This window comes from Erinaceus europaeus, chromosome 19 (assembly GCF_950295315.1).
Source record: "Erinaceus europaeus chromosome 19, mEriEur2.1, whole genome shotgun sequence".
Taxonomy (NCBI): Eukaryota; Metazoa; Chordata; class Mammalia; order Eulipotyphla; family Erinaceidae; genus Erinaceus; species Erinaceus europaeus.
Window position 1 is genome coordinate 46,059,976 of NC_080180.1, and position 25,075 is coordinate 46,085,050.

The window sequence follows — 25,075 nt, forward strand, 5'->3', positions numbered from 1 at the left end:
GGAAACTAAAGACTCACTGGTGTCACATAATTTGCTAAAATTTATAGTAGCAAATGACATTCTAGTCTGGACTATGCCATTTTCTAAAGCTTTTCTTACTGCCACTTTGAAAGACTGATGTATAAGGGACTGGGCAGTGGCATACGTGGTAGAATACAAACCTTACAGTACTAAAGGACACAGGTTCAAGCCTCCAGTCCCCACTGGGGGGGGGGGTAAAGAGATTCACCAGTGGTGAAAGTGTTGCAGGTATATCTCTCTCTCTCTCTCTTCCCTCAAAATGTGTCTCTATTGTACATAAATTAAAAAAAAACTTAACATCTTGCAATCATTAATTATCCTTTACCTTCCTTCCTTCCTTCTTTCTTTCTTTCTTTCTTTCTTTCTTTCTTTCTTTCTTTCTTTCTTTCTTTTTGCCTCCAGGGTTATTGCTGGGGCTCAGTGCCTGCACTACAAATCGAATCCACTGGGGCTATTTTTCCCTTTTGTTGCCCTTGTTGCTCATTGTTGTTATTATTGTTGTTTGTGGGGCTAATGATGCAAGAGAGAGAGAGAGAGATGACCCAGGAACAGAGTTTGTGGTGGAAAGGCAATTCGAATCTTTATTCATCCGAGTGGCCCAGAGTTCGGCAGTAGCATACCTGGTTAAGCCACGTGGCACAAACTGCACTGGCTGGCATCAGCCTCCCGGTCTGCCCCTGCAAGCCTCCAGGTCGCAACATGGAAGAGACAAGTCAGAAACGGAAGTGACTTGACAATACCACACATGCTTAGGAAAGGGGCGGAGGAATGCAAAAGGGACCAGGAATGGTATGGACCTCCCCAGCAACTGTTACTAGGGGTTCAACTGGGAGAATCAGCAATACCCTGTGGGGAATTAAGAAGGAGACCTTTAGTCATTTGTAAGACAAAGCAGAAGATTGATATGTAGATAATAAAAGGAATGCAGGGTGGAGCAGGCTTAATGTTTTAAGGAATGCCGGCTCCTGGAGGCAGGGAAGGCTTATATGGCAGGCAACCTTTTGAGGTTCCTGTGTCCCTTCCTTTGCTCAACCCCTCTGTAGAGAGAGACTAACAGGACCGACTCACCTCTCAGGTCAAGCCCTGCCAGGCTCCACCACATCCCCACAACCTCCCTACAGTTGTTGTTATTATTACTGTTGTTGGATAGGACAGAGAGAAATGGAGAGTGAAGGGGAAGACAGAGAGGGGGAGAGAAAGATACACTTGCAGACCTGCTTCACTGCCTGTGAAGTGATCCTCCTGCAGGTGGGGAGCTAGGGGCTCAAACTGGGATCCGTATGCCTGTACTGCGCTTCATGCCTTGTGTACTTAACCCACTGCGCTATATCGCCTGACCCCCTACTCTTTAAATTTTATTACCTTTTAAAAGTATGTTGATGGTGACTGACAAATAAGCTCATTTGGATAGTGCACTGCTCTGCCATATACATGACCCACCCAGGTTTGAGCCCAGCCCCCACCATATTGAAGAAAGTTTTTGGCACTGTAGTCTCTTTCAGTCTCTTCTCTCTGCCTCTATCTAAATTAAACACATAGCTAACTAATTAATTAATTACAATATATGTTGACTACTAAAATATTCTTTAATAGCAGTTGTATTTTTATAAATAGCAACACCAAGTACTATTAACAATAATAGTAGTTAATAACCAATTATAGTTAAGTCCAAAAGTCTTTCTCTTTCCCTCTGTCTTCCTTACTTTTATATACAATACTAGGTTTTGACTTCGTTTATATCCAGATTATTTTGTTGTAATGCATCTCCCACAAATATTGCTAACAAAATAGTCTATTTTTTATCTGACCAGTGAAAAGAATGCAGGCAGAAGTCTGAAAGCTTCTAGGATGTTAGTGAATTGATTGGAAATGCTTATGCTTTTTGAATGAAAGGCCTTTTGAGTATACAATTGAATGGACCAGAAAAGTGCAGCTGTGTGTTGAAAGAGAATTTATAATAGTCCAGGGCAGAATTTATTGGGTATTCCCTCTTAATGAGTTCCATATAGTATTCTCTCAGTTAATAAGTTAGAGATCATCTTTATGGACAAGAAGGCCGAAGATTCTGACTATGATTTAGAAAGATAGACCTATAACTCTTGGTAAAAACAAGTGGCTCTGAAGATGCTGTTGATGTTGTATTCCAAATTCAGGTTCTATGAAGCTTCCCCAAAGCTACAAGGCATGCGGGTGTAGACCTCAAAGAGAAGCAGTTCCTCGCTATTGTTAAAATGCCATTCTCCTCCCACCACCTTTCTAAGGCTAATAAACACCCAAAAGAAAAACCCATGGGAACACATACTCAACAGAACTGAGTTGTTCAAAAGCTAAAATTATGTGCCTCCTCATCTTGTTTACCATTTCACAAAAGGGGGTTTCTGTTACGTATCATATGTGGTATAGGGTGAGGTCACGCTAATTGGCTAATAAAATTCCTATATGATGAGGTAATGCCAAAGAGCCTGTAGTTTGACTACAATTGTTGCTAACCCTTAGAAGCCCTCCTCCTCCTCCTGGTGAATTCATATTAATTGAACTGCAATTACCTCAGACTGAAAATTGGGACTTACTGAAAATTGTTTCAAGTTAAAGGATTAAGAGGCAATGGGGGTTAAAGTTAAGGGGGAAAAATAGGGAAAGTGTGTTACATCATCAGCTAAGAGAGACTTGCTTTATTACTCATAATTTCCTCAGCAATATTAACTGTATATAAATTCAAATAACGCCTGAGCATTTTTTTTTAAATTGCAATGCTTCTACATTTTACAGTTAACAATTTTTCTTTTAGTTAGAGCTTAGATTCAAGATTCTGTCACATCTACAAACATGGTCTTTATTTAACTACACTAAAGAATTTATTTGCCTTTTTCATTTAGACAAAATATTGGTTTGTTATTTTTTTACGGTTCTAAATTATAAGCATTACATTCTGATACAATGATTTGTATATTGTATGTAACTTTCCTTCTCTTCCTATTATTTAAGAGTTGGACCATGTTTTATTCATTTTGTAGTTTTTGGCTAATATAAAATCCATACCACATTAAGTATCCAGTAAGAAATTACCAAATTGCAATTACAATTTTTTGTTTAGTATTCTATTCTGAGAGAGGATAGAAAAAATTTCTTTTTTTTTTAGGTATGTGATGATTAAAAAGTTTATTTAATTAATATAATTTGGTACATATTAATGCAATTGGAAAAATTTCATTTTCTCTCTGTTGTTGTTAATAAAGAATAGAGTGGCATTATGTGCAATATAAAGTTTCATGCATATATATGATTTATGCATATATATGTGTATATGTAGGAAGAATGCAAAGTATATTAAAATATAAAATATCAAAATGTAAACTCATACACACTAGGAATATAACCAATCTTGAATAGGGCAACCATAAATCAATTTTAATGAACAAGAAAGTCTGTATTCTTCATTTGTGCATAATACTTTTGCGGACTTTAACAGATTTGACCTTAACTACTTAAAAAATTATAAGTTATAAGAAGGACAAAAAAAACTATTTTCACAAAGGAGGGGAGAGATTGGGAAGTTAGTGAATGCTAAACTATTGATACATTGTGTATACATATGCTTTTATTTTGAACAGGTAATTGGAATAAATCTGTTAGTATAAAGCAAGGTAGTCATATTTCTATCAAGCATTCATTGAAAACTATAAAAAAGATAGAAATTATTTCTCATCTTGGGATTTTCATATAAAATTCTATATCCAACATTTCACCCAAGTTTCCAGTAACAAAGATGATGACAAATTGAGCTTTTTTCAGAGAAGCTTTATCTGAACACTGGATATAAAATGGGAAATATTTTTACTTCACTATTTCTATTCAATAGAGCTCACCGTATTACAAAAAACACATAAATGGAAATAAAAATTGTTAGTTAAAATTAGAATTTAAAGGCATGATAGTTAAGATTGGTCTACTTCAAACAAATAATGAAACAAAATTAACCACTTAATGGGAAAGGGGCCCAATTCAACTTAGGACTCCAATCACTGTTAAGTGTATTGTGGAAATGTCAAAAACTGTTTGGTTGGAGTTTAAGATGTGAACATAAATGTAATGTAGGTGAAACCTGAAAAGATAAGTACTAAGTAAAAGAGAATTTTATGTCAGTTTTTTAAAACTTGAACAAGTCACTAAAGATATTTGAGCTGAATGCCATGATCACAGTTCAATTTGAAAAAAATGAATGTTATAATTAACAGAAATATGGAAAACTATCATATTTTGAATCCCTCTTAAAAGCAATGCTTATGTGTTACATAAAGATTACATATTAAATTATATATAATTTAGATATTTAGTGCTCATGGATCAATGGTTAAATTTGAGTAAGTTCTCTGAACTACAGCACCTTTATCAATGTGAATTTCTTGATAGGGGTACCTGAAACTCTGTGGTTTTGAAAGAATGTCCTTGTTTAGGAATCTGAAAGAAAACTTTTACAGAAATTATTTATAGTGTTTTTGCAGCATTTTAAAAGTCTTTTAAAAAATTGTAAAATGTAAGTAATATGTTAACTACATAAAGTAAATTAAGAGATAGCTAGGCTTCGAGAGCTTGGACACATAGAAAAAAATCTATATTTGCAGTTTTTTGGAGGAATTTTTATGAGAATGTACTAGATTTTTAAAATGGATAAAATCTTTTAATTTTGCAACTATTTCTGGCATCTTTCTCATGGAAAAATGCACATAGGTACACAAATATGCTTGCTGCAGTATTATTTTTGTGTGAGAAGAGAAAAATAGGGGTCAGGCAGTGCCAGACCTGGTTAAGTGTGCAATTTATAGTGTGCAAGGACAAGGGTTCGAGCCCCTAACCCCACCTGCAGGAGGGAAGCTTCCCTGCAGATCTGGGGAAGCAGATCTGCAGGTGTCTATCTTTCTCACTCTATTTTATAAAGAGGGAAAAATAAGCAAAATTTGACTGGCCTAAAAGCCTAAAAGCCAGTCAAATTCAGATTCAATCAAGCTATAGAATAATAGCAGGCAGAAAATAGTCTTGTGAACATCTAGCAAGTCCTTATATAGAAAGATCTGCAAGATAGATTAAGAAAAAGTAAGCCAGTGGTGACCCCTGGAAAAGAAAGAAGCATTTGAAAAGACAGATTATGTCAGTGACTTCAGTTGAGATTCCTCTAAATCACAGCTGGGCAACGTCTGCCCCTTCAAGCCATTTAAGATCCAGGAAATCATTTGGTCTAACTCTGCCAAGGCAGCTTCAGGCAGGAATCAAAATTCAGTAAGTCCAGGATTTTTTGTTGTTGTTGCAATATCAAGTACTAATTTTTAAGTTGCTAATTTTGTATGGCCCATGAATAACGTTATAAATATCCAAGTGGCCATTGGCAGAAAAAAAATTCCACACTCACACTTTAACTACATGACTGGTTTCATTTTTTTTTTTTTTTCTTTTTCTACTTTTATTTGACTCTGGTTCAAATCTAGCCCCTACCACTTTGGAGGAAACTTTCTTGCTGCGGTCTCCTTCACCATCTGTCTCTGCCCCTTCATCTCTGTCTCTATTTAAATGAGTAAGGTTTTTATTATTATTATTATTATACTAATTTACTTATTGGATAGGGACAGATGGAAATTGAGAGGGAAGAAGGAGATATACAGGGAGAGAGAAATAGAAACACCTGCAGAACTACTTACCACTTGCAAAGCTTTCCCCTTGTAATTGGGAGCAGGTGCTTGAACCCATGTCATGGGCATTGAAACACGTGCACTCAACCAGGTGAACTACCACCTGCTCTGCCCCCCATCTCTGTCTCTATTTGAAGAAAAAAGAAAGAAAGAAATAAAAGAGAAAGAAAGAAAGAAAGAAAGAAAGAAAGAAGGAAAGAAAGAAAGAAAGAAAGAAAGAAAGAAAGAAAGAAAGAAAGAAAGAAAGAGAGAAAGGAAAAAAGGTCATTCCAGAGCAGTGAAGCTTGGGCAATGACAAAAGGAAAATGAAAAGTGTGTGTGGGGGGGGAGGTAAGGCTGAGGTTGATAAAGAATCCAGAGAACTTGGTACCTGAAAGGGTGCACAGGTCAAGAAAGGAAGGAATATTTAGCATGAGAGTTGGAATTGTGGTGGTCTTAACAAAAATAGAAAATAAGAGAACCAATCTTCTGATCTGTGAGGAGAAGATCATTTTTATTTTGAAGACACTGAATTTGAGATATTCAGGTAGATATACTGCAAATCTCCTAAAGAGAAATGCATACTATTTAATGTACATGATAATAACCATGTTGGCATTAAGTAACTAGATCCTTATGATAGCAGTCATAAAGCAATTATTAGTAGACAATAGTTGTACTTGTTATAACAACTGTCTAATTTTCCAATTGTCATTATATATATACATACTGAGTACTGAGATAGTTATTTATGTCTGTTTGGGTATTAAAATAAAAATGCTATAATATTATATTACAGAAAAGAATTCATTCACATCAATTTCAACAAATTATCTAATGAGAACTGTCTTCTGTCAAGTGCATTTTATACTTAAAACTCTGCATTTAAATCAAACTCCCTACTAAGAACGAAACTTGCAAGAAAAAGACAGATCAAAAGCAAACACAATTATTATAAATAAAATTATCATGATTTATCCATATACTTTTTTATCATAGTTCATTAAAATGCCATTGCCTTGAATCCTAGCAGGATATTAAAGTCCACCAACAGAGCTAGGAAGGGAGCATTTAATACCAATTCAAATGTCTGATCTTTTGCAACTAAAAAGGACTGGGAGATTACAGTAAATAGATCACATATCTCTCTCTTTTAATTTAGCAATGAGAGAAAATATACTAAAACTTATAATTTTTAAAAAACAGCATTAATGATTGTGTCATAAACACTATCTAAATGTTCATTATTGGATTGACCATAAAAGCCGCAACTAAACCCTCCAAATAATGTTATATACTTACTTGGCCTTTTACTTAGGTTAGTATGAATCACAAATCTAATTTCAATGATGCCTGACGTAATAAGGTACATTTCACTACTAAGAAATAGATTTTCATAGACCAGAAAGTGACAGAGAAAGATCAAAGTAAATAAATTAGTAGCCTAGATTTTCAGGAAGAAAAATACTAGTAGTGAGTACTAGTACATAAATATGACTAGTCTTTAAATATTTTGTAATGAATTCAATAAATACTTAAATTAAAAAATAAAAAGCAGATAAAAATCCACTGTACTTAAAATATGTATTTTAATAAAAAAGTAAAAATTCTTTAATGATTATGATTTTTTTCAATCTGCTTTTCCTCACACCAGGGCATATTCCTCTTGGTCTCTTAGAAAATGATGAAAATAATATATTAATTAATATATTCTAACTTTACTTATTTATGACTCTTTTTAAGGCACAATGATCTTGTATATTCTATCAACAAAATGAAATCCATGAAAATATATTTAAGATTTTAAGATGGACTAAATAGAGTTTCTTTTATCAGAAATATTTAGTTAATATAGCTATGTTTTTATCAGATGTTAGGATTCAGTATGAATTTATGTAAATCAGATTTCTACTGTTTTAAAAATGCTCACTGTGTTTTTGTTATCTAATATTTTGATCACATAAGCAGACTTCAAAATGAGCCTGATTTTACAAACTAGTAATTTTTTTATCTTTATTTCTCCACAGAGCCCATGTATTTATAACAGATATATTTCTACTCACGAAGTTAAAACAACATGTAATACAATTTTTTGTAGGTTGTGATAACACCTTCTAAAAGTATACAGGAATCAAATGGCATTCTCTGAATATTACAGGGAAGGAAACTGGAAGTACTACATATATTAGAATGCTGGTCACAACAGAATTAATTCAGCGTGCACATCATTTTATTATTTGAAGTATTTGCAATTTATACTAACTGGAAAGAAGTGCTTGGATTCATATTATGTAGTAAGCGTATATTTCATTTCTTCCTAAAGCAGCATGTTCGCTATACATATGTACATCGGTATAAGAGCACAGACATAACAAGGATCATGCCGCCATTCCGAATTAAGGTGCAACATTTTTGTTACAATCAAACGGCATCCCAGATGCAACAGACCATTATGAAAATGCAAAGAATTTCACAGATTGGCATGTATGAATTCAACTGGTCACAACGAGATGGGATTTCATTTTGTACGAATGGAGAGGATGTATCATAAATATATAGACCAGTATATAACATTGAAGAACAGGAAGCAAAAAGGAAACAGTGCTCTCGCATAAAGATCGATACGCTTGGCTGCTGTTGGGATAACAGGTTTGGCAGGGGGAGGTTTCTTGGTGTTCTTAGCCTGAGATTTCCCAAGTCCATTGTTGACTTCGATAGGCTTTCCGTAGCAATCATAATTGGACAATTCAAAATCTCTTGGTAAGCTCCCAACAATGCTGAAGTCATTTGATCTCAGATCAGACTTGGAAGTACACACCTTTTTGCATCTGGTCTCTCCAACCTGAGAATAAAATTTAAAATATAGTACATTTCATCTGTTTACAAAACATACCTTCAGAAGGAGGCTTTTAATCTGATGGTTTAACTAGTCAGCTAGTTCAGACTATCTGAAAGTCTAGGGCTCTAAATGCTGCTTATGTAGCAAAGCTTATGTCAGGAAATAAGCTTGATAGGCTGGTTTATGGTTTGTTTTGTTTTTGATCTCTTTGTAATGTGTTGCCAGACATTGAACTGAGAGCCTCAAGTATGTGATCAATAGCTGAGTCATTTCCCTGGCCATTTATTTATTTGTTTATTTATTTTTCTGAAGAAGAACACTGTTGTACTATCAACAAACTTCTTTTGTTTTTGAAGTTCTGATGGGGCAGCCAGGATCAAATTCACGCCCTTACACATGCAAGATGCAAGGCAAGTGATTGTCTACTAGTTGGCAACTTGCCTAGAGACAATAGATTACATTTTCGTTAAAAGATCACAAATACCTGAGGAGTTCTTGACTTTATGAGAGTTCTCAGTGTAAAGACTAATAAGTAAAAGTTCACTATTTACTGTTGAGAGACACTCCCACACCAATTTGTTGGCTAGCGTTGAAATAACTCACCAACCTCCGAGAATTCAAAGAAATAGGATATATGTCTGTTCAGTTTAAAAATGTATTAAAAAAAAGAAGAAGAAGCAAAGAAGGGAGGAAGAAAGGCAGGAGGAATATGGAGACTAGTCAAAAGAATGAGAGAGAACAAAGGTAGCAACTAAAATTGAATTATTAAAACTGATTTTGTGAATCATTCAACAATATGTTAATCATTCATCTTTACATGAAATTTACTTCCAGGATTTTCATTTTTATTCTCTAATTTTAATTTTTATTTGTTTAATTAATTAATTTTATTTTAATAAAGACAGAGGCAGAGAGAATGAAAGAAACTACAGTATCAAAGTTTCCTTCAATAAAGTTAGGGCCCAGACTCAAACCTGCATTGTACAAATGGCAAAGTAACACTATCAAATTGAGCTATTTCACCGGTTCCCAATTTGAAAAATTTAAAAGGCCATTTCTAGCAAGTAGTCTGTCATCTAAGCTCCATCATCACCAAGTGCACACAGACACAGACTCACACACTCCCACTTACACACCTTCCCTGTAAGTGTTTCAGACAGGTTATATTTAATGCTTTCATTTTCAGTGCTGAGAGAGGGATGTGAAAGTCTCAGCATCTATCAGTGAACTTTTATATAACCCTGACTTGATTAAAATCAAAGTAGACAACAAGCAATTGAAATAATTGTGTCACTGTCAGACTCACAAAGCAGTCTTCAAACTCTGAGCAGACTGTGACCCAGCCTTTCTCCCTTAAAAATCCTCCATTCTGGGAGTCAGGCAGTAGCACAGCAGGTTAAGCGCAGGTGGCGCAAAGCACAAGGACAGGCTTAAGGATCCCGGTTCCAGCCCCGGGCTCCCCACCTGCAGGGGAGTCGCTTTACAATTGGTGAAGCAGGTTTGCAGGTGTGTCTGTCTTTATTTCCCCCCTCTCTGCCTTTCTTTCTCCATTTCTTCTGTCCTAACCAACAACAATGACATTATTAACAACAAGGGCAACAACAAAAGGGAATAAATAAATTTAAAAAAAAAAAAAGAGTTCTCCATTCTAAAGATTTTAGATGTATTACTTGTTCTGTAGGATCCATGGGGCAAAACGAAGGTGTTGTCTAGTTTCTTCCAGTAAACTTAGGAAGTTTAACTTGTTTTTCACAGAGTATGCCATAAAATTTAACAGTAGAAGTACACTTATCATAAATCATATTTTACACACAGCTCAAGGTATAGTTTTAATATCTGTAAGTTGTGAAATAAGTAGTCAAGTTCATATACTGTTATGACCTGTCACACACATATTTTTATAATTTTCTATTTCAGTTACAGGAACAGTTTTTTATTCTACTAGCAATCTTAATAATTTAGAATTTTTAAAAATATTTTTTCTTAGTTTGGATAGAGACAGAGAAACTGAGAGAGAAGGGGGAGATAGATAAGTAGAGAAAGACACCTATAGCCCTGCTCCAATGCTCTTGAAGCTTCTTCCCTGTAGGTAGGGGCCTGGGGCTTGAACCCAGGTCCTTGAACATGGTGACATCAGTGCTCAACCAGGTGCACCACTGTTTGGCCCCTTAATTACTGAGAATTTTGTCTATAGCTTCCATTCAAATACAGACACAGAATATTCTCATTTAGAGAAATTATTTAAATATAGTTTGCGGGAGTCGGGCGGTAGCACAGCGGGTTAAGTACATGTGTTGCGAAGTGCAAGGACCTACATAAGGATCCCTGTTTGAGCTTCCAGCTCCCCACTTGCGGGGGGGGGGGGGGGGGGAGTCGCCTCACTGGTGGTGAAGCAGATCTGCAGGTGTCTCTCTTTCTCTCCCCTTCTCTGTCTTCCCCTCCTCTCTCCATTTCTCTGTCCTATGTAACAACCACAACATCATCAGCAACAACAACAACAATAACTACAAGGGCAACAAAAGGGAAAATAAATATTTTAAAAATTAATATAGTTAGCATGTCAGTATAAGAAAAGTACTATGTCAATGTTAAACTAACAAAGCAAAATGCAAAAAATGCAATTGAATGCTTCATCTAACTTGTACTAATTTTTTAATCATTTAACTTATTTAAACCTTCTCCAGGTATGTATTTGATTAATGTTATAGTTTAAAGGAGTAGAAGTCGGTGTGTTTGTATAGGTAGAGAGAAACTCTAGGACAGAAGCAATCTTTAAGGATGTGGTGCGGATGAATAAGGAGTAAGATTAAGTTCTCTACTGAAAAGTCGTCAGGCTCCTTAAATAGCTCATGATTCATTAACTAATTGGCCCGTCTCATCTTCTACCACTCATCAAAGATTTTATACAAACACAGCTTTCTCAGTTAACACACTCTGTGCATGATTATCCTATCAAATATGTACACGGAAATTTAAGTTTACAACGTAAATACTGTCTTAAACAATTATATCATAAATTGAAGAAGGAATAAACAAACTGCTTATAAATAAAGTGCATAACTAGTACATTCTCAAAAGTGAGTCTGGTTAGATTAATTCATAGTATCTTGATATCTCTCATATTAATGAGTCTCATCTACTTTCATCATCAAAACTAGCCACTTCTGAAAATTACTGGTAGCAGAAATGAGGTGGTAAGATAATGAAATTGTCAAAAATAAAATATGATGCCGATAAAAAAATTCCTAATGCTTCAAATTTTTTGCCTCTCACATTTTCTTTGCAATCCTTTTCAGTTTTGGTTTGCAAATGATTATTTTAGTCACCTTAAAACAAAATAACTTAAAAGCAGATCACTTTATATAATATTTTTGACTTATGTAAGATTCCATAGTATCTTCCTATTTAAAGGTATTTAATATGTTTGATTTTAAAGAGAGATAAATACCCAGAGAGAGAATCCACAGCACTGCTCAGCTCTGGCTTATGATGGCATAGAGACTGAACTTGGGACACTGGAGTCTCAGGCATGAAAACCTTTTGCATAACCATTATACTCTCGTCCCTGCCCTCTGTGGTATGTTCTACAGGTGATAGAAATATGCAGAGGAGTGGATAAAATCTATATACTTAAAGTTTAAAATCAGCCTGTATTTATAAGCATATTGTTAGCATAATAGGCTCATTCAAGTCTAAAAAGCAATTTTTACTTTTTAATTTACTCAAATCCTATAGGCACAGACAATATTTTGTCCTTTATTCCCAACACCATTGTTGCAAAAAGCACATAGCCCATTCTAACTATTGGGAATAGAATGAGTTCAACAGGGGGCCCTCAGTGGTTTTCAGTAAATACAGAGGAAAACATGAGTGAACAAATAATAATTGAAGTATTGAGGAAAATAGCAATTTTGAGGGGGAGAAATGTTAGACAATTATGTGTATGATGCCTTCATTTATTTATCTAATTACTTATTTACTTGTATTTTACTGTCACTGGAGCCTCAGTGCTCTCAGTACACATTCTTAGATAGAAATAGGCAGATTCAGAGAGATGGAATCAAGAGAGTTTCCCCCAGTGCCACGGAAGCCAGGCTCAAAGTTGTATTACAAACATCACAAGAGAATTATCCAGAAGATCTATCTTGTTAGTCCTGGAATAACTTTGATATGCAGAAAAGATTATAGAGTCATGATATTAAAAGACATGAAATTGACATTGATTTTTAAGCCTTAAAAATAATTTCTTTCTAGGAGGGGGATATAGTCAGATTGTTATGCAGAGACTCTCATGCCTGAGGCTTTGAAGTTTCAGGTTCAATCCTCCACGCCATAATAAGCAGAGTTGAGCAGTTCTCTGGGGAGAAAAATAGATTCTTCCTTTCACAAGGACAATATTATTTTAAAAGTCACCAACATTTTCTATAAACCAGATTTCATTATGCTGACATTAACTATTAACTGTTATTGTCTAAAAAGTGATGACATCTTATCTAAAATTACTCAGCAAGTTTCTGTTTTGAAAAGTCACAACAATTTCAAACATTTCTTTCTTAGATTCTCTCCCACGTGTCAATGTGTAACAGTCTTATGAATCCATCAGTCTTATTAATTTGCTCTAAGTTTAATGTGCACATGAAAGCTATTAATTTTTGGCTTCTTAGTCTCATTTTGAAGCCCATCGAAGGACATAAATATTCAACAGGTACAATGTTCACTTTGGAAATTACATTTTGGCCTATACGAAATAAGAGTAATTGATATTCATTTCAGATTAAAATTCCTGGCCAACCATAAAGTCTATATTTCAGATTCAGGGCACATGTCTGGGCTTCCTATGTTTTATTAAAAGCAACAAAATACAAAGAATTAACTATCATTGAATGTGTTGAACTTCAGTTCATCAAGTATTCTGAAGTTTAACAGATAAACCTAAAATAGCAAAATTTGGTCTGACATTCTAAGCCCCTTTTATCTTTTCTATCTGTGATGACTAATAATTTTAATAAGTTTTACAGTACTCTGAACTACCCTAAATCATGAGTGATAGCAAGATCACAAGATCATTGGTGCACTGGTGTCTTCTGTTACTAGAACAAATTCTGCAGTTACCTGGGACCCATAATGCACCAGAAAATGGGAAGTGACTGCAGTGTTTATGCAAATGAGGCGCCTGTTCTACAGAGAGTCTTGGCTCAATGTTTTCAGCTCTCCTCACCAGAGTTCAAATTAAAAGGTGGAAAGTTCTATCATTTGAGGAAGATGGGTCCGGCAATGGGTGCAGCCTAGAATGTTCCTAGCTATGGCCATAGAATAAGAGCTCAGATCTACAGGGATGCAGAGGTTACACAGGCTCCTGCACTGATTATAGATCGCAAATCAAATTGATGGGGTTTAAAGATAACAATATTTATATACCTTTCTCATATTTGGGAGCTATTCTCTGCCCTGCTCCAACTATGACACCATCTCTCTCGTCAATACCCTTAGTCCACCTGCATGTTAGTTGTAGGGCTCAGGCAAAAACCAGTGAAGTCATGGACCCCTTGGAATATAACTAAAATAGACCTACTAGTTTTTTTTCCAAAGTGGAGACCTTTTTCCATAGTGGAGGCTATATTCTTGCCTCTAGGTTTCTGAATATTAAACATTTCGTTCTGCTTTATATCTTTATATTTTCTCAGACATCAAGTTGCAGATGCTACCATGACACCAACCTGACTTCCCTAGGCAGAGAACCTCACCAATGTACCCTGGAACCCCACCTCTCCAGAGCTCTGCCCCACAGAAACAGGCTGGGAGTATGGATCAACCTGCCTACGCCCATGTCCAGTGGAGAGGCAATTACAGAAGACCTCCCACCTTCTTCACCCATAATGATCCTGGGTCCATTCTCCCAGAGAGATAAAGAATAGGAAAGGTATCAAGGGAGGGGATGGGATATAGAAGTGGAAATTGTGTGGAATTGTATCCCTCATATCCTATAGTCTTATTGATAGTTTTTATTTTATAAATAAATTTTTTAGAAAAGGAAAACATATATAGCATAGTGGATAAGACACTGAACTCTCAGTATGAGGTTCCATGTTCAGTCCCTGGCAGTACATGTACCAGAGTGACGTCTGGGGTTCTCATTCTCTCTTTCAATGCTTGAGGACCTGAGTACAACCTCTCACTCCCCACCTGCAGGGGAAACAGTTCACTAGTGGTAAAGCAGGGTTGCAGGTGTCTACCTTTCTTCCTCTCGACCTCTTCCTCCCCTCTCAATTTCTTTCTGTCTTATCAAATACAAAGGAAAAAAAAAAAGGAAAAATTCCCACTAGGAGCCTTGGATTTATTGTGCTGGCATCCCTCCCTCCCCAAGAGATAACCCTAGTAGCAATGAAAGAAATAGAGAAAGAAGAAAGAGAAAGGGGAAAGAGTGAGAAAGAAAAAGGGAGGGGAGAGCTTAAGCTTTCAGGAAGATAGAACAGATATACCCTGGACACTGCATAATACCAGACCTAAAGAATGCAAAGGATGGAGACAGAAAGCAGATCAGCTGAGGACTTTTAGTCCTTAACACTGGGATGCTTCTGAGTGTTGTTGTTCCCTTTTTTGCCTCAATTTTTTTGAATTTGGAGTTGAAGAAGCTAGAACTGAAAAAAATCTCAGTCAGCATAAATAAAAAGTGGTAAAAGCTTGTTGCCAAGGACCAGGTGGTGGTGTACCTGGTTGAATGCACACAGGACAGGCATTAGGACCCATGTTAAAGCCTCCTATTCCCACCTGCAAGGAAATGCTTCATGAGCAATGAGGGGCAGTACTGTGGGCATCTACCTTTTTCTTCCCTTCTCTATTCCCCTCTTCCCTCTGGATTTCTGTCTCTATCCAACTAAAAAAAAAAAATAGGGAAAAGGGGTGGGGGAGGACAGGCAGTAATGCACCAGGTTAAACATACATAGTGCAAAGCACAAGGACCAGCGCAAGGATCTTGGTTTGAGCCTTCGGCTCCCCACATGCAGGGGGGTTGCTTCACAATCAGTGAAGCAGGTCTGCGAGTGTCTTTCTCTCCTCCTCTCTATCTTTCCCTCCCCTCTCAATTTCTCTCTGTCCTATCCAAGAAAAAAAGAAGCAACAGCAACAACAACAACAATGAAAAAAAAAAAAAAGATGGCTGTCATGAGCAGTGGATCTGTAGTGCAGGCACTGAGTTCCAGTGATAAACCTGGAGGCAAAAAAATAAAAGGGGGGGGGGAGACCTACTGTCTCAAGTCAATGAGTTAAAGTAAAATGAGTATCTCAGCATGACTAACCAAATACCATAGATAAAAAAACAAAACATGTAATCCCATCCACATCCATGCTAGCAAAGGTTGAGTTGACCGGTCAGCCAAGCCTCCTGCCTTCAAGAGAATGGAATGAGGTGCCCTTCATGTCTGCAGGAAGAGTATAAGAGAAGGTCAGGTAGGTAGCTAGAATCTTCATCTCCATAGACCAACAACAAGACCCCACTCTCCACAATGTCAGTAGAGATCATGGAGGCAACACAGAATTCCATCCCCTCCCAGTGGCAACAAGTTGAAGCTCCTCTTCCACATTTGACGGGTCATAGGAGGTTTTAGGAGAGTCAAACTTACATCAGCATGACACAGTAATGTGAGCACCCCATTGCACAGTCATTGGATACTACCTGGAGGATTAAGAATGATCAGTTCCAAGGAGTAATAACTGCAAGTCCCTAGTCTGACTGTGAGGAAGCTGGGCTTCTCTTTCTATCTGGAAGTAATGAGGCACCATTCTTCCTTCTGACAGAACAGAGAAGTCCACCAAAACAAATGCCCAGAGGTCAGTAAAAAAAAAAAACAACAACACTCATGATGTAAAGAACTTTAAAAGATGTATTTGAAAAAAACTATGGTGAGATCATGGCACAACCAGTTCAGCGCCATGTTACAATGCACAAGGATCTAGGTCCAAGATCCTGGTTCCCACCTGCAGGGAAGAAGCTTTCCAAGTTGTGAAGCAGTGCTGCAGGTATCTGTCTGTCTCTCTATCTTCCTCTTCCCTCTCAATTTCCTTTTGTTGCTGTCAAATATATATATATATATATATATATATATATATATATATATATATATATATATGTAAAGAAATTGATATTGGTCTAGGAGATGACTAGCAGTTAAAGCACACATATTCCATATATGAGACCTTGTGTTTGAGCATTGGCACCACATGAAATCAATATGAATGATATCAGGGCAACTTCATAAATGGTGGAGCACTGATCTGGTCTCCCTCTCCCTCCCCCTTCTCCCTCTCTTTCTCTCTCTCTTACCTCCAGGGTTATCACTGGGGCTCTGTGCTGGCACTATGAATCGACTAGCTCCAGGTGACCATTTTTCCATTTTATTGGTTAGGACAGAGAGAAATTAAGAGGGGAGGGGAAGATAGGGAGAAAGATAGACACCTGCAACCCTGCTTCATTGCCTGTGAAGTGGAACCCTTGAAGGTAGATCTTCCTCTCTTCTTCTCACTGTTCTCTTCTCACTGTGCCTTTCTCCCTAAAAACATGGGATGGAAATTGGGCCAAGAAGGAAGTTCTGAAACATCACCTATAGTGGCTAAAGCATAGCAGCAGCTGTGTTTTGCTCTCCTGACTCAACTAGGAATAGCAAAGAGGATCACCTGAGAAGGCAGCAAGACTAGGATCACTCCAGGAACCTACCAAGCCACAGGTGAGTGTAAATACATGTGGCTTATGGACAGAAGGGCTTGAGGAAAGATTCCTGGGGCTAAAAGTCTGTACCTACTCAGGAGTGGCTGGTACCAGTCCGACAGTCTGCCAGCTGAAACACCACTTCTGGTCTGAGTTTTATCAACAAAGACTGCCGAAGGGAGGAGAACTTAAGCCTCACCAAGTTACAACTGTGGGTCTCCACTGCTGTTGCCTCTCAGGGGCTGGAATAGCAGCAAGGAAGCCCTATACTGACATCAGGGGGCAGAGAGCTGGCCTGGTGACTCAGAAAAATCTATATTCCTGGTGGTCAGGAGGTATGGCTATGTAGTAGGAGCCTTTTCACATCATTCTCTTGATAAATTAGGAGAAAGGGTGAATAATTCCCTGACATATATAAATATGAGGTCCTATGTTCATCCCCCAGCACTTCATTAAAAAAGAAAGAAAAGAATGCTATCAATTCTATGCAGTTTTTACACTCAGAGAAACATTTCTTTCACCCGACATGGCAGAGAGGACAGGTGAATTCATTTCATTGGCTAATTTCATTATTACCTGCAAAGTACTAATGTGGACGGGAGTCCCCGTACCGTTCACAGTATTCTTCTTAGCCGCATTGCCACCTTTGCCATCTGCCTGCTCGGCCTTAGCAATTCGGGCTTTTTCTGCTTCAACTCGTTTGGGGTTGTTTAACATCACCTGGACCACAGCATATTCCACCAGTGAAGCAAAGCCAAAGAGAAGACAGGCAATGAGCCAGACATCAAGGGCCTTCACATAGGACACTTTGGGCAGCTCGGCAGCGAGGGTTGTGCATTCTGAGGCCAAGCTGAGCACGGAGAAAATACCTACAGAGACAGAGAAGGAGCAAGTACAGTTGTTTACTATCCTATGGAATATTCTGCACTGGTGACCTAGGATGGTGCAGTAGCTAAAACACTGAACTCTCAGGCATGAGGTCCTGAGTTCAGTCCCACACTTCAAATGTACCAGAGTGATGCTTTGTTTTTCTCTCTCTCCTCCTATGTATATAAAATATACATACAAAATAAGTGCATGTAAAGATTATAAAGTTTTGAGTAGGGATATTTATGAATTAGATCGCTTATTTTAAAATAGAAACAAATTAAATGTAAAGTGGAAAAGCATAGCACATATCTGGACTACATAGCGAAGATATTTAAAATACCCCATTAAATCTGTACATCCCACTAATATGATAACACTAACGAAGATATAAAGATAGGCTGAAATAAGCAGTAATCCACGTGGGTTTTTCTCCTCTTACATTTATTACTGTGACTATTGTCAGAAATTACTTTATCTGTTCCTTTTTGGGGGTGGGATATGAATTTAGTTGTTGATAGGAAAAATTCCAACTATATAATTGAAATCTGTCTAAACTAGAACTGAAAGTAAAATAACTTTCTCTAAATAGAACTCTATAGGTAAAAATAAAAGTGGAGACAGAGAATGTAGACATCATCACTTTGTTTCTCATCTTCAGAAAATCCTATTAATATAGTTAATATGCATGTGCTTTTTAAAAATTCTAAAGTGAGAAATGTAAACAAATATATCTTGGCAAATATTTTACCACTGTCTTAATATAACCATCGAATGGACCATTTTATTGTTAAAAATATATATGGTGAAATTGCCTGAAATTTAAGTAGCTATTAACAATTAGAAGACATTAAGTACATAGTTAGCAAACTGTAGATACTTAAGTTTACTATTATGTTCTTAATAAATCACTCTCATTTAACAGAGATACTTTTACATAAATTTCAGTTATTTTGGGAGTGGGGCCATAGCGCAGCAGGTTGAGCGCATATGGTGCAAAGCACAAAGATGGGTTAGGATCCCGGTTCGAGCCCCTAGCTCCCCACCTGCAGGGAGTTACGGCGGTGAAGCAGGTCTGCAGGTGTCTCTCTGTCTCTCTTCCTCTCTATCTCCCCCTTCTCTCTCAATTTCTCTCTGTCTCTATCCAATAACAAATAAAAATATAAATACAAAAAATTTAGGTATCTCTAAAATGAGTTTAGTACCAGTTCAAAATATATTATTCTAAATTGTTAGAATTTTTCTTCCATAGTACCAAAATACATCATCTATATTTCAAATAAGGGAAAATTTCATCAAATTAATACCAACTCTTACAAGTAAATGATGGATACACATCCATTAAATGTTAAAACAGATAAGGGCTGGGGAGATAGCATAAAGGTAATGCAAAAAAAAAAAAAAAAAAAAAAAACCTGTCATCCTTGAGGAACCAAAGTCCCAGGTTCAATCCCCAGCACCACCATAACCCAAAGCTGAGCAATGTTCAGGCAAAAATAAATAAATAAGTAGATTAATTAATTTAAAAAGTTGAAAAGATAATATAATTCAGACTCTTAATAAAATCTCTACTTAAAGGGGCTTAAATGAACAAACAACTATGAATAGTCTATAGGGAGTGGTTAGACTCATCTGCAGTCAGAACTTGATAAAAAATAATGTTGATTACTTAAGAGACCATTATTTGTAATAAACTCTCTGCTAAAGAACAAGATGCAAAGACTATTAGTACAAGCAACACTATAACAGCCTGGGATGTGGCATGATGGGTAAATGCCAGACTTGTATGCACGGATCCTCTGTACTACATATACAGATATAAAGGATCAATGATCTGGTTCATTTTTCTGTCTGTCTCTCTCTTTTCCTATCTACCTCTCCCTGTCAATCAACAACAAAAATAAAGCACAAAACAAAAAAGAGTTAAGGATCACTTAGCTCAAGAAGTTTCTGATCTTGCCATGCGATCCAGTGTATTTCTCGGTCATTACACTAGTCTCTTTTTTCAACTCACATTATGCTACCAGCTCTTACTTACAAATCATGGCTGCATCATTTTTCTGAGTAAGTGAAATTACAAGCTCACAATATCCAGCTCATCTATCCAGCTGTCTTTGTGCTCAAACACAGAATTCTTCCCTGATATTATGGATCAGGGATGAGTAAGCCTGAGCCACCACCTATTTTTATAAATAAAGTTTTATTAGTACAAATGCATACACATTCCATTATTTATCCTCTAAGGCTGTTCTAGAACTGCTTCAGCAAATTCAAAGATTGCAAAAGCAAATCTCTGACCCATGAACCACCATATGATACACAAACCTAAAATTTTAAAAGGCTACCTAGTTATTTTATTTTTTTTTTAATCTTTATTTATTGGATAAGGACAGCCAGAAATTAAGAGGGAAGAGGGTGACAGAGAGGGAGAGAGACAGAGAGACACCTGCAGCACTGCTTCACCACTTGCACAGCTTTCCCCCTGCAGGTGGGGAACGGGGGCTTGAACCCGCGTCTTTGAGCATAGTAATACATGTGCTCAACCAGGTGTGCCACCAACCGGCCCCTACCTAGTTCTTTTGAGGGTTTTCTGGTCCCTGGGGAAAAAAAATCTACTTTAAAGGTCATTTTCTCACTTCTTAGATCATATCTCCTGTTATTTTAAAAAGGACACTCACTGCTCTTGTACGTCTACCATTTTTCAATTTCTCTCAATACTGGCTGCTTTTCAGCACGCGCGCGCACACACACGCACGCACACATGCACACATGTGAGTGGGGGCCAGGTGGTGGCTCACCAGGTTGAGTGCATGTGTTACAATGTGCAAGGACCCAGGTTAGAGCCCTTGGTCCCCACCTGCAGGGGGAAAGCTTTGCAAGTGGCGAGGCAGTGCTACAGGTGTCTCTCTGTCTCTCTCCTTTTCACCCTCTTCCTTCTCAATTTCTACTGGATCTATCAAATAAATAAAGATAAAGAGACCAGGTGATGGAACACTGGGTTAAGTGCACATAGTATGAAGCATAAAGATCCGCAAAAGGATCCTGGTTCGAGCCCTGGCTCCCAATCTGCAGGAGGGTCACCTCAGAAGCAGTGAAACAGTTCTGCAGGTGTCTATCTTTCTCTCTCCCACTCTATCTTCCCCACTCCTCTCCATGGTCACAAGAGCAGTGGATTCCTAGTGCAGACACTGAGCCCTAGCAATAAGCCTGGAGGCAAAATTAATTAATTAATTAATTAGCTGATTTATTATTAATTAGAATAAAATATAAAAAGTAAGTAAATATAATAAGAGGCATGTTATGAATTCGCTCACTGTGGGAAACAAAATCAAGTAACACTCTATTGGGAATAGCCCTGTTCTTACCCTATCTGCTCTTCCCTTTCTCTTTTCTTTTTTCTTTTACATCCAGCAGTCTCCAATAAGATGTGAGGGCGATCTGGCTGCGACATCAGTCACCCCATTGATCGCCAGGGTTGATTCGGCTGATCTGGCTGGCGAGGCGGGTGTCCCCTTCCTCCCTCACCGCTCCATGTGCGTCCCTCCCAGAGCTGCGTGCTCTCGCTCTGTCGAAGAGCCTTCCCTGAATAGAGACAGGCCACTCTTCGGTCTAGGGTATGTGAGTAGCAGGCTGTGCTCCCCTGCTAGAACCTCCAAACAAGCTCTCAAGATGTTGCTACTAGATACTCTAGTGCTTTACCTCCCTTGCCTCTTTACATCATTAGGCTTCTTTTTTCTCCTCACTTGATGGAAACTGTCTTTACCACAGACACCAGTGTCTTCTCCAGAATGTTATGTCCAATGGCCTAATGATTTTATTTGTTTGTTTTATCAGCGCACCCACCCAAGGTCTATTCGTGGTGTAATCACTATGCTATCTCCCTCACCCCTGATGACAAATTTAAGCATATTAAATTTACAGAGTATGAAGAATTTGGTTGATTACTACCTTCACGGAGAACCACTTGTGTATTATATGTATGAAAGTATGTATATACGCAGCACTGTTTAACTGGCTTATGGTGGTCCTGGGGATTGAACCTGGGATATTGGGGCCTCAGGCTTGAGTCTGTTTGCATAACCATTATGCTATTTCCCCAGCCTTGTAATTATTATTATTACTTTAAAAATATTTATTCCCTTTTGTTGCCCTTGTTGTTTTTATTATTGTTTTTATTGATATCATTGTTGGATAGGACAGAGAGAAATGGAGAGAGAAGGGGAAGACAGAGAGGGAGAGAGAAAGATAGACACCTGCAGACCTGCTTCACTGCCTGGTGGGGAGCCAGGAGCTCAAACTGGGATCCTTACACCAGTCCTTGCACTTTGCACCACCTGCGCTTAACTTAACTGCTGTGCTACCACCCAACTCCCAATTATTACTTTTTTAACCAGAGCATTGCTCAGCTCTGGTTTGTGGTGGTGCTGGAGATTGAACCTACATGGAAGCTTCAGGCTTAGAAGTCTTTTTGCAAACCCATTATGCTATTTCCTCAGCTAAATATAACATATCTTAAAAGGTTAGATCTATCTCTCTCCACCATCACTGGTCATCTCCATCAGGAACAGCATCATGGACCCTTTTGTGGGTCTCTACAGGACATTACCCTCAAAGTGAAACAACAATGGTAGGGACTACCTCACTCTCCAAAGGGAAGCTAGGTCAGCATACTCTGTCACTCAAGGAAGACGAATCTTGAAATGAGTGCAGCCTGGAATGTTCCTAGTTGTAACTATGGAATGCGAATTCAGACCTACAGGGATGCAGAAGTCATACAGGCTCCTGTGCTGATTATGGAACTGTCAGATCAAATCGATGGGACCTACAGTTAGCAGTATTTATATGCTTTTCCCATATTTGAGAGCTACTCTCTTCCCTGATCCAGATTTCCAGTGCTATCTCCAACTCTGACACTATCTCCCCAGGTAATACCTTTAGATCATGGTAGCTGTGGGGCTCAGGCAAAAGTTAGTAAAATTATGAGTCCCCTTGAAATATACCTAAAATAGACTTCCTAGATTCTTCCAACATGAAGACCCCGATTCTGATCTGCTGTATTCTTACCTATAGGTTCCTGATTATTAAGTCATTTGTTGTGCTTTAAAAAAATTTTTTTTATTTATTCCCTTTGTTGCCCTTGTTGTTTTATTGTTGTAGTTATTATTGTTGTCATTGTTGGATAGGACAGAGAGAAATGGAGAGAGGAGGGGAAGATAGAGAGGGGGAGAGAAAGATAGACACCTGCAGACCTGCTTCACCGCCTGTGAAGCGACTCCCCTGCAGGTGGGGAACCGGGGGCTCAAACTGGGACTCTTGGCCAGTTCTTGCGCTTTGTGCCATGTGCACTTAACCCGCTGCACTACCGCCCAACTCCCTTGTTCTGCTTTTTATCTTAATGCTATTTCAGACATCAAGTTGCAGATGCTACCATGATGCCAACCTGACTTCCCTGGGCAGACAACCTCACCAATGTGTCCAGATCCAGGCCCCACTAGGGAAAGATTGAAACAGGCTGGGAGTATATATCAACCTGCCAAAGCCCATGCGCAGGAGAGAAGCAGTTACAGAAGCCAGACCTTCCACCTCCTGCTCCCCAAAGTGATCCTGAGTCCATGCTCTCAGACAGATAAAGAATAGGAAAGCTTCCAGTAGAGACAATGGAATGCGGAATTCTGGTGGTAGGAATTGTACCCCTCTTAGCCTAAGGTCTTGTCGATTATTATTAAATAAATAAATAAGTTAGATCTATTGTCTAAATTGTCACAGTTAATAAACACAGAGTTGGAATTCAAACCAAGGCTTACTTCTAGAAACTAGCTTTAAACCATTAAACACTTCTGCTCCTCCACATAACATGTTTAATGGATGATAAGTGACAGCTCAGGGATCTCATGTTAGAAGTCCTACTGAGGACAGGGCATTACAAAGAAAAGTCCTTCAGAGGTATGCCAGAGGTTGGGGTATCTCCAAACTAATTTTGGAAGCCAACCCCTTCAGTTCATATTGCAGCGCGAGACTAAGTAAGATCTTTCTAATATAACAACAAGAAACACTATTTTGGGAAAATACATATTTTGGCAAATCTAAGAATTTAAATCTAGTTTAAGAATGTATTCCCGGGAGTCGGGCAGTAGCACAGTGGGTTAAGCGCATGTGGTACAAAGCGCAAAAACCAGCAGAAGGATCCCGGTTCGAGCCCCAGCTCCCCACCTGCAGGGGAGTCACTTCACAGGTGGTGAAGCAGGTCTGCAGGTGTCTCTCTTCCCCCCCCCCCCCCCCGTCTTCCCCTCTTCTCTCTATTTCTCTCTGTCCTATCTAACAATGATGACATTAACAACAACAATAAAAAACAAGAAGGGCCATAAAAGGGAAAATAAATAAATAAAATATTAAAAAAATTAAAGAAAGAATGTATTCCCAGTTTTGTTTGTTTGTTTGTTTGTTTTTTGTGGAGCTGAGTTGAGCTTTGTGATGTCTATCAGATGTAAAATACCACATGTCTTATACAGAAAACATTTTTGTTTCCCTTGTTTCTTTCCTGGATTTCTGTTTTTTTAAAATCTCTATTTCATTTAACTCCTCCAGGGAGTCAGAAGAAAGACTTTCACAAAGACTTTTGGAAGAGAGGAAAAAAAAAAAATCCTACAATCAGTCATTCACTAGGAGCTCAGATTCCTCATTCCCATATCAACACAAGTTCCAGGTGATATTCAGAACACAGGCACACACACATAGTAATAAAATATATCCTATGGTTTTGTCAATGTTTCCTTTTTATAAATAAAAAAATTTAAAAAATATGTATTTTATTTAAAGCACTTTAATCAAAGTTTGTAGTTAAATTTATTTTGAAGTTTATTTCATCCAAGTTAAGATGTCTTGTAACTTTTATTTAGTTACAGTTTTATTTTGTGTTATTATTATTGTTTATTTATTTGTTCATTTGCCACCGTGATTATAGCTGGATCTTGGTACACAACTACACTG

General features: G+C 37.7%; 1 protein-coding gene across 4 annotated transcripts in view; it reads right to left on the reverse strand.

Moving 5' to 3' along the window:
* Nucleotides 1–3,297: 3,297 nt before the first annotated feature.
* Nucleotides 3,298–25,075, reverse strand: part of GLRB (glycine receptor beta) — an 84,751-nt gene continuing 62,973 nt past the window's right edge. For 3 of the 4 annotated variants that reach the window (XM_007532060.3, XM_060178904.1, XM_060178903.1), the window contains exons 9-10: nt 17,798–18,090; nt 6,177–8,523 (exon numbers count right to left, since the gene is read on the reverse strand). In XM_007532060.3, the coding sequence (XP_007532122.2) occupies nt 8,227–8,523; nt 17,798–18,090 (590 nt within the window). In that variant the 3' untranslated portion in view covers nt 6,177–8,226. Of the gene's footprint in view, nt 4,480–6,176; nt 8,524–17,797; nt 18,091–25,075 lie in introns of those variants that run through there. The other variant, XM_060178905.1, reaches the window with a different exon arrangement.